This window comes from Narcine bancroftii, chromosome 12 (genome assembly GCF_036971445.1).
Source record: "Narcine bancroftii isolate sNarBan1 chromosome 12, sNarBan1.hap1, whole genome shotgun sequence".
Classification (NCBI taxonomy): Eukaryota; Metazoa; Chordata; class Chondrichthyes; order Torpediniformes; family Narcinidae; genus Narcine; species Narcine bancroftii.
Window position 1 is genome coordinate 91,144,168 of NC_091480.1, and position 16,017 is coordinate 91,160,184.

At 40.8% G+C, this 16,017-nt stretch overlaps 1 protein-coding gene and 1 long non-coding RNA gene across 2 annotated transcripts in view; both read right to left on the bottom strand.

Moving 5' to 3' along the window:
• The window catches only part of LOC138747441 (uncharacterized), a 109,070-nt gene that overhangs the window by 82,212 nt on the left and 10,841 nt on the right, over positions 1-16,017 (bottom strand). The window lies entirely within an intron of this gene.
• uqcr10 (ubiquinol-cytochrome c reductase, complex III subunit X) lies at positions 14,378-14,663 on the bottom strand. The gene has a single exon (XM_069906371.1). The coding sequence runs from the start codon at positions 14,661-14,663 to the stop codon at positions 14,472-14,474; it is 192 nt and encodes a 63-aa protein (XP_069762472.1). The 3' UTR covers positions 14,378-14,471.

A 16,017-nucleotide genomic window follows, 5' to 3' on the forward strand; every position in this document is an offset into this window, starting at 1 on the left:
TCTTTGGCTTGGTTTCGCGGAGAAAGATTTATGGAGGGGGGTAAATGTCCACGTCAGCTGCAGGCTCGTTTGTGGCTGACAAGTCCGATGCGGGACAGGCAGACACGGTTGCAGCGGTTGCAGGGGAAAATTGGATGGTTGGGGTTGGGTGTTGGGTTTTTCCTCCTTTGCCTTTTGTCAGTGAGGTGGGCTCTGCGGTCTTCTTCAAAGGAGGTTGCTGCCCGCCAAACTGTGAGGTGCCAAGATGCACGGTTTGAGGCGATATCAGCCCACTGGCGGTGGTCAATGTGACAGGCACCAAGAGATTTCTTTAGGCAGTCCTTGTACCTTTTCTTTGGTGCACCTCTGTCACGGTGGCCAGTGGAGAGCTCGCCATATAACACGATCTTGGGAAGGCGATGGTCCTCCATTCTGGAGACGTGACAGCGTGGACTCGATGCTGTCGACCTCTGCCATCTCGAGTACTTCGACGTTAGGGATGAAAGCACTCCAGTGAATGTTGAGGATGGAGCGGAGACAACGCTGGTGGAAGCGTTCTAGGAGCCGTAGGTGATGCCGGTAGAGGACCCATGATTCGGAGCCGAACAGGAGTGTGGGTATGACAACGGCTCTGTATACGCTTATCTTTGTGAGGTTTTTCAGTTGGTTGTTTTTCCAGACTCTTTTGTGTAGTCTTCCAAAGGCGCTATTTGCCTTGGCGAGTCTGTTGTCTATCTCGTTGTCGATCCTTGCATCTGATGAAATGGTGCAGCCGAGATAGGTAAACTGGTTGACCGTTTTGAGTTTTGTGTGCCCGATGGAGATGTGGGAGGGCTGGTAGTCATGATGGGGAGCTGGCTGATGGAGGACCTCAGTTTTCTTCAGGCTGACTTCCAGGCCAAACATTTTGGCAGTTTCCGCAAAGCAGGACGTCAAGCGCTGAAGAGCTGGCTCTGAATGGGCAACTAAAGCGGCATCGTCTGCAAAGAGTAGTTCACGGACAAGTTTCTCTTGTGTCTTGGTGTGAGCTTGCAGGCGCCTCAGATTGATATGTTAATATATGGATAAAAGGTTGTTTGCCTTCTTCGCGGTATTGACTGTAAATGGACCATTCACAAAATTAACTTTTGCCCTTGACCCTGGTTCATGTGACAAGTTACTGCTATGGCACATTTTCGTCGTGAAAACCTGCTGCCCTGTAAGATTAGTCAGAAGTCCCAATCCTTCCTTTTACAACTGAGATAAGGAGATAAACCCTTCACACAATGTGAAGATTTTGAGTCCATTTTCAGCACATCTAAGACCATCAGTTGACATTTTGATAGAGGGTTCAAGGGATAGAACGAAAACATGAAAAATTGTCACCAAGGTGGAAAGTTAGTTGGCATTAAATTGAATTGACTCCAAAGAGTGGAATAGTCTATTTCTGCTCAGGTTGCGATATGACGATAATGAAATGCATTGGAATTAAAATGGATTTTAGTAAAATGAACTGTAGAAATGTTGTACATACACCCTCTGTCAAGATCTCAACAATTCATAGGTTAATTGTTTCTCTCCATATAAAAGCAAAATTATAGAGAAAAAAAATTGATCGCTGACTGAAAGCGAAATATTTTTCCATTGATGATATAATAGTTAAAAATTTGCATTAAATGCAGAATTATTTTCATTAATTCCTTTTTATCTATGAAATGAGTTAAGGTCTCACAACGGTATACAGGAAGATGAGCAGACAGATAAGAACACTTTAGTATATCGTATATTTCGGCATATGTCTAGTTTTGAAACCCTCAAAAGGCATTCAAAAATCAAGGGTTGACTCGTATGCCAGATACAAATATGAGACTTTAAATTCAACTCAAAAACCATTCAACATAGATTTGATGTATAAGACGACCCTTGAAACACCAATAAAGAACCCAACCTACAACAAATTTTCAAGCAAACAGTATATTAGGAAGAATTTTTTTATTGAAATAAAAACATTTAAAATCCACTTCTATTACTTTTAACTAAAACTCACTTCATACTTTTGTCATTTTGCTGGAAGCTCCATAATAACAAACACCTTCCAGCAACGTCCAACAGCTCAGTCAATGCGATTTCTGGGAGGGTCAACTTATACATCCGTATATAATAAAACCATGAAAATGAGGCTGAAAATGGGGACCCGACTTATCTAAATGTTGACATACACCAAAATATACGATATATTCTTTCTAGCCCAACAACTACACCCTTAGATAAATGGGCACAGACAATTTGGTAAGTGGTCTGTCAAGCTTCATTGTTCTTGATATAGTGTGCAGCTCAGTAATGAGTTCTTTAAGGCATCATGGTTTACACAGACAATGATACACGATCAGAGAGACAGGCAACTCAAATCCAAATTTTACTTGAATCTCACAGTTCCCCTGAACTAAGTTGGAAGTAAAAAAGTTGATGTCAGCTTCTCTGGAAAATAAGTGACACAAAATTTTAACTGAAAAGTTGCGATAATCGTTTTTCAAATGAAAATATTTCAGAATATTTGGACTAAATTTTTTAAGTTAGACAAAAAGCACGGTTACAGGGCATTTCGGCCCACGAGCCCATGCTGCTCAATTGCATCCAATTGGCCTACAATGCCCGGTATGTTTTTTGGAGGATGGGAGGAAACCAGAGCCCCCAGAGAAAACCCACACAGACATGGGGAGAACATACAAACTCCTTACAGACAGCACGGGATTCGAACTCCAGTCCCAATCGCTGGTGCTGTAAAGACGCTGCGCTAACTGCTCCACCTACCATGCTGCTAATTTTTCTTTGTTCCGTTCATTAGTTAGTAATTAGATGAGTATAGATACTAAAACATTTCTACCAGAATTCAATATTGCATTAAAAAAAAAATTTTTGAGGAAAAACTCATGTTTGAATAACCCAACTATCTATTAAAAATAAAAAACAGAAAATAGGCTAGTACTAAACCTGATTTTTCCACGATAATTTCCATCATAAATCATGTGGAAGCTCCCTTGAGTTAAACACAATTCATTGCACCTGTTGTGCCATATATCAATATTAATATTAATGCATGTCTCACTAGTTTTTCCTAATAACATATCAACAAATCAGGTTCCACACAGAATTTAAAGATACTGTGCTGGAATCAAACTTTCAGTGGAATTGATGTTCCATTGTGGTGGAGACAGCAGACAGCTATGTATTCTTAGCTGCAAAGATCTTAGTCCAACAAGGTCAGCAAGACAGACAAAAAGTCTGAGGAAATTCAACACGTCCCTCAACCATTTTAAAAGATGCTCTATCAAAAGCATCCTGTCCAATGCAACGTGGGACTGCTCCTCCCAAGGCCGCAGAGATTGATGAACGCATTTCAGGCCATCGCACAAACCTTCCTCCCCTTTATCGACTCCAACTACATCACTGTTGTGCAGTTTATAGTTCTCTTTAACAAAATATGATAATGTCACGGATTATAAATTACTTGAAAAATCCAAAGGAAGTGTGATCTATTTTATAGTTATATGCAACAACACAAGTGAGGACTTGAGACAAATGGAGTGTTCCTAAGTTTAGCATTTCTGTGTTTTTACTACAATCACAGCATCTGCAGACTTTCTTTCCTGTGATCCTGTTTGGAATGGAAATTATAACTAATGCAGTTGCTCATTATACAGTGAAGTGATGGGTCTTTTGGGTTTATTGTTGCATTTCACCATGGGAAGAAAAAGTATTAAACCAACATTTTGGGCCCAAGCCCTTCATCACGGTTTGTGCTGAAGGCCTGAATTTAAAAGGTGGGGGCATGGGGAGGAGGCACAGGTCAACAGGCAGGAAGTCGTAGGTGGATATGGGTGGCAGAAGAGGGGAAAAAAGTGAAATTCAAATTCACAATCCAAATCATGGTACAGTCACTTTATGAGAGGCATATGATAAGGTAGGCTGTGAGCACCTTTTTCCCAGGTCAGGAGTAGCAAACACCAGAGGGCATCTATACAAAGCGATGGGAGGATGGTATAGGAGAGACATTAGGAGTAAGTTGAGGGTGCCCGGAATGCCTTGCTAGGTAGGGGTGGTGGTAGAAGCTGGCACAATCAGAGCATTTAAGAGACTCTAAGAGAGGCACATAGATGAAAGAAAAATTGAGGGTTACGAAGTAGGGAGGTTTTTTTTGGGTGGGTCGACACAAGATTGTGGGCTGACGGGCCAGCACTGTGCAGCAATTATCTATGTTTACTTTAAAACATCTTTCTTTGAATATCATGTAGATAACAGATTTCACTGGTTTCCTTCCAATGGAGATTTTACTTCAACATGGGAGCATAATGTAATGCTTCTTTCCATCAAACACAAGCATTGTTATTTTTCTACAGATTCGACTAGTAATATGTTCACTACACATGATCCATTTCTTTTTTTTTTGCCCATCAATTTCACTCCTGCAAGTTGTTTTCAGTGTAATGAAGGCTGGTTTCATGATAGATATTAATTCATTATAATTTAATTTTTACATTTATGAAGAAGCTAAAGGTGCATCTTTGCAATCTGTTGCCATATGATTTGAGGTTGTGAAATTTCACTGAAGCACTAATTACACTGTGGTAGAAGTTTCACCTTCAAATTGACTTGCAGGTTTCACTGAAATCCTGTTTTTACAATATACATGACAAACGATATTCTATGTGCTCAGTGTTTAGTAAGGGATTAGTTAAGGTGGTATGTGAGTGGGATAAACAGGTTGAAAACCACAAACTTAGCCAGTCCCCCTCTTCTACCACCCTCCTTCACTTGGAAGAACTTGTTCTCACCTTCAGTAACTTCTTTGACTCACCCCACATTCTCCAATTCAAAGGAGTAGCCATGGGTAGCCACATGGGTCCCAGCTATGTGGAGCAGTCCATGCTACAAGCCTACACATAGCCTACACAGGCAAGGCTCCTCAACTCTTCCATTGGTGCTGCATCCTGCACCTATAACTAGCTCATCAGCTTTATCCACTTTGCTGCTAACCCTTCACGCTGATCTCAGATTCACTTGGCCCACCTCGATCTCTCAGTTTTCATCTTGGGAGACAATCTCTTGACAGACGTTTTCTGCAATCTCACCAGCACCCAGATAGCTCTACACACCCTGTAAGGATTATATTCCTTCCTCTCAATTCCTCTCTCTCAATCGTATACTCCCACAATGAGGTCTTTAATTCAAGAACATCCAACATGTCCTCCTTCTTCAAAAAATGTGGCTTTCCCTCCCACTGCCATCAACTCTGCCCTTTAATTTCTTCTTTATTTCCTGCACATCTTCCTCTCTCCCAACCCTTCAGGTCCCCAAACAGTCCTTCCAAGAGAAAGCAACACTTTACTTGTGAATCTGCACGAGTTACCCATTGTTTCTGCTGTAGTCTCCTCTATATTGGAGAGATTGGATGCAGACTGGGAGATGGTTTCGATGAGCACCTTCATTCTGTCTGCTGGAATAAAAGACACCTTCCAATGGTGAACCATTTCCATTTCATATCCCATTCCCACACCAACATGTCTATCGCCAAATCAAGCCCTCCCACAAACTGGAAGGAGATCACCTAACATTCTGTCTCCTCCAGTTTTCCTTAGGCCACTTCTATCTCTCTCTTTCCCTATCCCTTTGTCCCCTTTCCTTCAGCTCCAACCCCCTTTCTAAGGGAGCAGCGTTGCCAGAGATCACCGGAGCGCTGCTCCGGCACCTCCTTGTCGCTGATTTTGGTGAACTCCGGCACCTAAAAAATTCGCTCTACACCCTGCCCCTTTCCTATCTATTCAGAGAGCTACGCCTCGCCCAATCACTTTTAAACTTTTTTTTCTCTTCTGCCCTTCCACCCTGTAGCGCATCGAATGACACAAAGACTTATTGACTCAAACCAAGGCTTTTATTAACAAAAGACTGGAGCATAGCTCATTGAGGTCGATCAGTCCAGACTGACCTGGGTCTGGATTGGAGCAGCCCTTTATGACCTGCCAGTAGGCGTGGCTGCAGCTCTCAGCCAATCACTACGGCTATATGTAAATATATACAAATAGATACATTGGTGATAGTATCCCATACTATCACACACCCATATTCACATATGACCTCGTGCCTGTCGGCCTGTACCTCCTCCCCCTGCCCCCTCTTTTATATTCAGGCTCTCTGCTCAAACCGTGATGAAGGGCTTGGGCCCAAAACATTGGTTTAACACTTTTGCTTCCCATGGATGCTATGTGACCTGCCCAGTTTCTCCAGCTCTGTAATTGATTCTCATGTTATATGCTTTAGGCATGTGTCTTTTTTCTGAACTTTCTGCCTTATACAGCTGTTGGTAAATATAAAATTAAATATTCTGAAGATATTACACTTAACAAGGGATTAATTGGCACTAATCCTTTAATGTGTACAAGAACTGATTTCATCTAATTATAACCACCACCAGAAATTGGATATAACTGTGCAATAGTTCTCATTTAATTTTATCTAAAAACACATTTTTCACAATTACAGACCTCAGTTTGACAATCTTAAAAATGTAATTACAAATATTAAAAATAAACCTCATTTTAATGTTTTGCCCATTTCAACATCTGGAGATTCTTAATTCTGCAGTAGAAATATCAATATATTTTGAGTTTAAATCAAATGACTCGCTGGAGGGGATACCCTTCAATGAAAGTTTGACAAACAAAATTAACATTGCTAGGTTGTCACAATGACATTGGGCTAGCCATTTAGTTTGGAGTTCAGGCATTAAGTCTCACAAGTACAAATTCCCTGGTTTGATTTCAAAGCAATACTGATTTCTCGGCCACACACTGCAACTGGGACATTAGTGCATTGAATGACAGCCTTTGTACCTTCTGAAATTCAGCACATTCTATAGGATTCAGAATTTATTGTCTTGAATGTGTCACGAAATTTGTTGTTTTGGTGCAAAAATTGCTCTAAATATCAGTTTTAAAAATAAATAAATTAATGCAAAACAAGAGAAAGCATGAGGTTGTGCCTGTGGTTCGTTGTCCATTCAAAAATTTGATGGTAGAGAGGGAAGAAGCTGTTTTTGTACCTTTGGATGGCTGTCTTCAGGCTCCTGTATCTCCCACCTGATGGTAGCAGTGAGAAGAGGGCAAGGTCCTTAAGAATACATACTGCTTTCTTGAGACACCACCTCTTATAAATGTCCTAAATGGTGTGAAGACTAATCCCCATGATGGCACTGGCTGAGTTCACAACTCTATAGCCACTTCCTATCATGTGCATTGGCACGCCCAGATCAGTGGGTGATGCAACCAGTCAGGATGCTCTCCATAGTACACCAGTAGAAATTGCAAGTCTTTTGGTGAAATATCAAATCTCCTCAACCTCCTAACAAAATCTAACCACTGGTGAGCTGCCTTCCTGATTGCATCGACATGGAGGCCCCAAGACAGATCTTCAGTGACGCTGACACCCAAAGAATTTGATGATATTTGAGTTCCACTGCTGAGGACTGGTTTGTGTTCTCCTGATATCCCCCCTCCTCAAGTCCACAATCAGTCCCTTGGTTTTGCTAATACTGAGTGCAAGTTTATTGCTGTGGCACCACTCAGCTACATGCTTCCTCAATCCCGTCTGTGATTCTGCTGACGACCGTGGTGTCATTGACAAATTTGTGTATGGCATTTGACTTGTGGCGTTGCAATGTTGACAATTTGATGGCTTTGGAGTCACAGGATTTTACCATTGCACCAGATTTGTTGCAACCTATAATCCAGTGCAACACTATTTCACAAGTTCAAAAACAAATCAACTAAACCATGGTCTTACTTTACCATTGTGAATAATGATCATCTCTAACAACATTTTTAATAAGTCTGCAAATTTTTCTTTTTATATTATCTTTGCGACTATATTACCCTCAGAATATTTACAGAGATATTAATTTGCATTGGTTAGCATCAACTCATTTCAGGTGATTGAGATGAACAGTTGATGAAATGGAGTCTATCCTGGAATGCAACCTTGATGTCTGGCAGCTCACCTTATAGGACTATATCCAAAAGACAGCAGTTGTCACTTCTTATTACCACCAGCACTGTTTCACTGCCTGCACTTTACTCTCAAGAGTCGACCCTGAAAATCTGAGTTGAAGAAGAAATATGCCCTGTATAATCAGTGGATTCATAAAATATGATACAAGGATGCATCTGACCTCCAAAGGTAGCAAATATATTCAGCTGATAATTGTTTGCATCTGTCTGGATTTTGTCTCACCTATCAGACAGCATGCTCTCCCATGTATATAAAATATGGTCCCCGTTCTTTTGCAGACATTAATTGCCTTGGGGATTTCTTCACAATTCCAACAATCCTTCAATGTTTCAAGCAGCAAAGTGTTGGCAGGCTCTTAGTTTGTACGGAGTATCAGAGTATTTAGTTGAGCAGACCCCTTAAAACATTGACTCACTGCGCCCTTTTTTTTAAACATAGTGAAGGATGTAACCAAAATCAATGGTGATCGTTTTATGCTATCCCAAGGAGCAGATTACTAGCTTCATATCAAGCTAGTAATCTGCTTCAGAGGTGGAGAGGGTGAGCAAATTTAAGTCCTTGGGACTCATTTTCCTGGACTCAACACACTAATGGCATCATGAAGAAAGCAAATCAGTAGTTCTACTTCCTCAGGAGTTTGCAGAGGTTTGGTATGACATCAGAGATCCTGGCAAATGTCCACGATGTGTGGTGGAAAATGTGCTGACTCTCTATATCACGGTCTGGTATGGGGACACCAATACCGCTGAGCATAAAACCCTACAAAAGATAGTGGACACAGCTCAGGGCATCACAGGCAAAACCTTCCCCACCTTCGAGAACCATTTACAGGGAATGCTGCCATCATAGAGCAGCAGCAATATTCAAGGATCCACACGACCCACCGCACACTCTGTTCTTGTAGCTACCAACAGGAAAGAGGTCTCGGTGCCACAAGACTCGGACCACTAGGATCAGGAACAGCTGCTCCCCCTCCACCATCAGACTCCTCAACAACAAACTCAATCAGGGACTCATTTAAAAACTCTTACTTGTGCACTTTAATGATTTGTTTTATTCTCTCTGTACTTCACAGTCAGTTGTTTGCATTTCTGTACTTGTTTACATTATTTACCATTTGTTTTTGCACTACCATTAAGTGGTGATTCTGCCTCACCCACAGGAAAAAGAATCTCAGGGTTGTATGTGATATCATATACGTACTCTGACAATAAATCTGAAATCTGAAATATGGTAGATAATTTTGCCTGAGTCAGTTATCCATTGATTTTATTTCTTACTGGAGGGAAACAGGTCTTCAGTCTACATGAACAGTCAAGCACCTATTTTACACTAACACGACACTGATCCCATTATATTTCCCCACATTCCTCAGCTCCTCGCACAGATTCTACCACAGATGAGGGACAAAGTACAGTGGCTAATTAATCTACCAACCTGAAGGTACATAAGGGATGGGAGGAAACCTATGGGGGGTGGGGGGAATGGGGTGAGGGGGTTCAGTGTCACAGAGAGAACATGCAAACTCCACACACAGCACAGAAGAACAAGATTGAACTCAGGTCACAGAAACTGTGAGGCATTGTTTGCTTTGGCTACCTAATTTTCTTGGCCTAAATACAATTTGAAATAAGACATATAGATTGAAAAAAAATTGGACTCCTTTTAAAGTTACTAACATTCTTTCCTACCCATTCAACATTTTAAAATTACTCATTACGTGGTGACTACCAACCGTTGTGCCCTTCCTCACTTACCCCATCTCATCCAAACACAATCACAGGAGCACTTGGTCAAATTCATAAATATCTTATGCAGTTGGATTTCAGGAAAGTGTAAAATTAGCTTTCACAGAAACAAAAAACACACTTATTGTGTTTAATGGCAAATATATATTATTTACACATAAAGAAGATTGTGGTAAACTGCCTTCTTGATCAACTGCACTCTACATGGTTAACTCAAATTTGTTAGTGAGGAACTGTAGGATTTTGCCCTAATAACATAAAGAAGCAGCCAGTTTTTAAAAATAGTTTATTTACAGCATTCCACCCATTGAGACCCGTGCTACCCAATTACACCCAACTAACCTACAAACCCGTAGGGCTTCCCACAGCATCCTGGTAAAACCCAAGCAGGTCACAGTGAGAACGTACAAGCTCCTAACTGACTGCGCTGGATTCAAACCCAGGTCACTGGCACCGTAATAATGTCACGTTAACCACTATGCTAACCGAGTCATCCAGTTATATTTACGTTTTTATAAATTTAGACATACAGCATGGTAACAGGCCATTTCAGGCCATGAGACCATCCTGCCCAATTTACACTCCATTACACCTACACCCCCAGTACATTTGGAACGGTGGGAGGAAACCAGAGCCCCCCCAGGGAAAACTCATGCAGCACACGGAGAACATGCAAATTCCTTACAGACAGGATGGGACTCGAACCCCGGTCCCAATCGCTGGAGCTGTAAAGGCATTGCTCTAACTGCTAGGCCAACTGTGCCGCCTATTCAACAACAGATTCTTTCCAAGGTGTGCTGCAAGGGAGGGGAACTTTCAGGGCGGTAGTATTGTTCTATATCTATATCTTCTAGCTGGTGAAGAATGTGAGACCTTCAGGTATTGATACTGAAAACATTATGAGTTTCTGTATTTGAGTAAATTTCAAGGCAATTTAAGTCATTTCTAACTATAAAGATATAAAGAAAGCAATGTAATTTGTTGTATTTTTATTTGTAAATGACTGAGATAGATAGCAAATGACAAATGTACTCTTATTTATCTAGCTGTGATGAATAAACAGAAGTGTTTCCAGTTCAAATGACATTTTAACATCAACTAAACACAATGTGCTGGGGAAACGTAATGGGTCAAGCAGCTTCAGGGATGAAAAAGAATGGCTGACGTTTCAAGCCTAAATCCTCGATCAAGCCTGCTATTGAGAGTGTCTTGATAAAGGGTTTTGGCTCGAAACGTCATCCATTCTTTCTTTCTCATTGATGCGACTTGACTTGCCGAGTTCCTCTAGCAGATTGCATTTCGCTTCCAGGTTCCAGCATCTGCAGTCTCCCGTGTGTCTCCCACTCTGATCTGCTACAGAAATCTGCTAGAAAATGGAATGAATCAAAGATTTTAATTCATATTCTAATATTCATATGTATTTATGGAAAACTTGGAATAAGATTATAAACTGCACACAATTCCAGATACCCACTGTACGATATAGAATATTTTGATTTTCTGTTTTATTAAATATCCCAGAGCGCTCAACAAGATGTGATGCTCTTTTCACATGGAAATGTACAAATCTGGACACTGCTAGTCACCACTATCAGGACTTCTCAGGAGATTATGGCGCAACTATCTATTTCTTCCCCTCGTTATTTTTTCCGATGCAGAGTCACAAACTGAAACGTCAACTATTTCTTTGCCTCTACAGATGTTGCTCGACCCACTGATCACTTTGTTTCTGCGCTTTTATTCTCCCTGATTTGTTTCATTGTTCTCTGGTGCCTGGTTCTCTGCTTTTGTTTGTAATGGTCACACCTTCTTTGTTGGCTTACAAATATTGCTTTGAATCAGCCTGTTTCTTTGCTAATTTTAGGCTTAACTTGGCCATCATTCAAAGACCTGACTGAAATTTTAAAAACTTGCTCTGAATAGCTGAAAAACAATAGTAAGACCATAAGACACAAGGAGCAGAAATGGGTTATTCAGCCCATCATGTCTGTCCCACCATTTAATCATGAGCTGATCCATGTTCCTACTCAGCTCCACTGCCCAGCCTTCTCCCCATAACCTCTGATGCTCTGGATAATGAAGAACCTATCGATCTCTGCCTTAACTACGCCTGGCCTCCACAACCGCCTGTGGTAACAAATTCCACCGACTTACCATCCATGTGGTGTGTTGCTTCAAGTTAGGTAATATGCAATTATTTTTGTTGCAGTTAAAAAATTGGGAAATATTCCAGAAAAAGATTCAAATTTATTTGCAAAACCACATTTTGATCCCAGCTGTGTAATTCAAAGTGATAATCACACACCTGCAATTTTCAGACTCCCAGACATCCAGTGTGGCCCACCAAAAATTCATGCATCGCCAGTACCTCAATTATTGGCTGTGCTCTCAGTCCTCACTCAGTGGCGGAGTATAAACAGCTATTAAATTGTAAGCTTTGTCAGAGCCAAATCCAAACATAAGCTTGAATGGTGTCAATAAATCCAAAGTCATCAAACAGAAAACAGGAGGGAAATTTAATATTTCCCATGGGCCATTGTTGCTGCCTGGTGTCTGATAACAATGTACATGTCCCTGGGCCAGTTAAAAGGCCATAAAATATTTGTGGGCCAGTGAAGAGTTGCATAAGCCTAATAGAAATTGAATTTGGCTGAGGTAATGGACCAAAACAGTCAGGAAAATTTATGAGTGGTGGAAATGTGAAAAAAATATATTGGAAGTTTATAGGTCATTTGGCTTCCATAAAAAAAAGGCTTTCTTCAGATGTGTATCCATTCCCCAGAGGACTAATATTTATTTTCTTTTCAGATCCTGATGAACTCGTGTCATATTTCCATCAATTACTCTCTTTGAATTATGAATTGAAGTTGGGTTACCATGGGGCATGGTGAGTGAAAATGTGCTCCCCAATCTGGGTGTCATAAACTTTTTCAGGGGACTTTGAGTATATTATCTCTGTTCACCCAATAATCTTCAGGCCACACCTCAAAAGGTTATGGGCGTGTGATCATTGTTGCACAGCAGATCGTGACTTTGTGCCACATCGGAGATTCCAAACGTTGGTTTTCCACGTATTTATCATTGTCGCGTGTATTGAGATACAGAGCAAAGCTTTGTTTTGTGTGCCATTCAAAGGCAAGCAAAAGGTCACCTCATTCCAGCATCATCTACAAAAGGAAATAAAAAAGAAAGTCCCTTCAGAGGCAGGAAGTGGTCTGTGAACCCCTCAAATCCAGACATCCACTCTCCAGCGCATCCCTGAAGCTGCCATAATCTATCTTCAGACACTTCAATGACAATTCCTCAGATGGTTAATACTGGAGCTGATGGTGAATTTCATGGATGATGTCTGCCTTCACTGAGGGATGTAGGAATAGGTCTGTGTTTTTTTTCTCATTATGGGCCTGGATAGTTCAGTGAAGACAGGTTGGGAGAAAACAATTAATTTGGAGATGTTAACTGTAAGGAGCATGGTTTCATACACTTCAGTGAACAAATCATCGATGTGCAGAAGGGCCAATAAGCATGTGCACACGGAAGCATTTTGTGCATGACAGCTTGATGGTTGAAGTCTGTTCTCCATGCTCATAAAAGGAAGAAACAAGACGGCATCCAGTGAAGAATATTCCAATCTATTTTGCTGCAATTAATAGAGAGATGATAATCTTATCAATTTGGAAAATGTTTCCCGAAAAGAAAAGCAGTCTGAAGTTGCACTGCCAACTTCTGATAAAGAAGCAAGTTATTATTTTGAACTTGTGTAGCAAATTAGTAACTTGTGTCAGGAAGAGTATATGGGCCAAATTGTTCACTTCAAACAGAAATATTACAATTTGTGCCCCTGGTTTGTTGATCAAGAATTTGTCTGAATTGAAATCATTTAAATCCTCCTTAGTTCCTGTCCAGACATTTAATTATTTATTGATTTTAACTGCCTATCCTATGAATTCTGGCCTGTTGAAGAGAAATAGTGAGGCTAGGTATCTTCTTGGCACTTTGGGCTGGATCATCTATCCCATGGAACAAAGATTACAGAAGTAACAACTAGGATTGTCCCTCACTTCCATTTGGACATGACCAGAGTCGTGGAGTCCTTTCATGTTCATGGAATCCCTAACTTTTTAACCACCAATATATTGGATCCCTCACAGCCCTGTGCCTTTGTCAATGACCCCCACCCAATTTAGTCTTGAGATATTTCTGCACACTTTTTTTTGAGTACAAAAGTAGTTTAATCAAATAACAGTCTTAGTTCTTTTTCTATAGGCCATGAAGTAAAATTGTTAAATTGGCTCACATTTTAAAATCGCTCAGATGACAAGGCTACACAATTAAATTGGCTTTAAGATCTTCCCATGACAATGTAAATAACAATGCCAAAAATAAAGTACAATTTAATTTAGGCAACTTTGAAGATGTAATAGTGTGTCTCAATTCAAATGAACCATTTGTCCTGCCATGGTTCAGAGAAAATGTCATCTTTAGTGGTCAGCAGAAATGATTAAAAGGTTAACAAATTTGTTATAGAATTTATTTATAAACTCTATCATAGTTAATCCAATTACAGTAATATTTTATTCCTGTAGCAGTTGTTCAAAAGTCATCCAATGGAATCAACAGTCTTTGTCGATGCTATATCAATGCAGGGCCATTCATCTGGAACCACATTCAAGAGGATCCAATGTTCTTTGTGCCGTGTAATCTTCATTCATTCCCATTGGTTTCATATTTGTGTTTGATGTGTTTCCAGAGTTTCACGTCGTTGATGCGCTCAAAGATTGTGTCTCCGACCTGGTCGAAAACCCTCTTGAAGACCAAAGCACCCACCACAATGGTAAGCGCAAAGGTGGAGGTCCTCCTGAAGAGCAGGTTGTAGGCCAGCCGCACCAGCACCATGTTGGTGCCGACTCTCTGCGCATTCTTGAAGTGGAATGGATTCAGCCTAATAGCCTAAAATTGTCTGATCTCGGAAGCTAAGCAGGCTCAGGCCTGATCAGTACTTGGAGGGGAGACCGCCCAGGAACACTAGGTGCTGTAGATTTCTGTGAAGGGTGCTGGACAAAGTGGCAACTCTCTGTTTTTATAGTTGACAAAAGTTAAACAATTTAATGTATGTTACATTCTAAATGTAGTATCACGTGACAATAATGGAACCTTTACCTTTTCTTGGAAGTTGGAATCAGGGAGAGAGCAGGGAAGGCAAAATGAGATTGGTAAGAAATGCCAGGTAAACAATACATTGTTAGGCTTCAGTCTCAGAAAGGAGCATATGTATACATGATTGCTTTTAATATATTTCAAAATGTACCCTTTGTCTTTGGTAATTGATATGGAGAACCTTGGTGATTTCTCTTAAATGTGCACTTATTTGAGGTGGGAGGGCATGAAATGATAGAAGTGAGAAGAACCAAGCATTGTACATCAATAGGGAACATGGTTCCCCGTCATTTTGACTCCCCCTCCCACCACCGTTACGTACCAGCTAGCAGCAATAGAGATTAGTCAGACAGTATTATATTTAAAATAATATTCTGAATTAAATTAACAAAAATATAACGCTATCTAACTTATCTCCCACTATGGGCGAATATACTTATGTGTTTGTGGAATACCCCAAGCCACTAAAGCTCAAGGCACAATTCCCGAAAGGCAGTTCAAAGTTCGGTCTCAGAACATCCAACGTTGACACGCAGATTTGAACTCGATGAGACACGCAGACTTTAGATGGATGTGAAGCAGTTCACGAAGTAGGTAGGAGAGACTGAGGGTGACAGAATATTTATTAACTCGTGAAACCCTTGTCGAGATGCTTCCAGCGAAATGTTCTTTTTAGATGAGTGATAACCAAAACTCCCCTTTTGTTGGCATAGGGGACACAAAGTGAGTGCTGCTCACAATGCTTCCAAAACCCTTTTCGTGGGTCAGCCACACAATGGTCACAATCCAAATGCAGTCTTTCTTCTGCTTCTAGAATCTTTTCCATGGGTCAGCCAATCAAAGTGACCTTCATTTTTTGGTCACAGAATGGTATTCTCATTCCCCTATAACCTGAAGAAATCAGACAAACTGTCTATCTCGACATGAGGCCACCTTCAGCACAGTATCCCTTCAAAGGATGCTTCTCCAAATGCTGACTCCTTAAAATGGCCACATCACATTCCCCTATAACATGGGGAAATCAGACAGATTGTCTATAACCACATATAAGGCCACTCTGCTGTATTACTTCCAAGAGCACTGCTCAACAGCA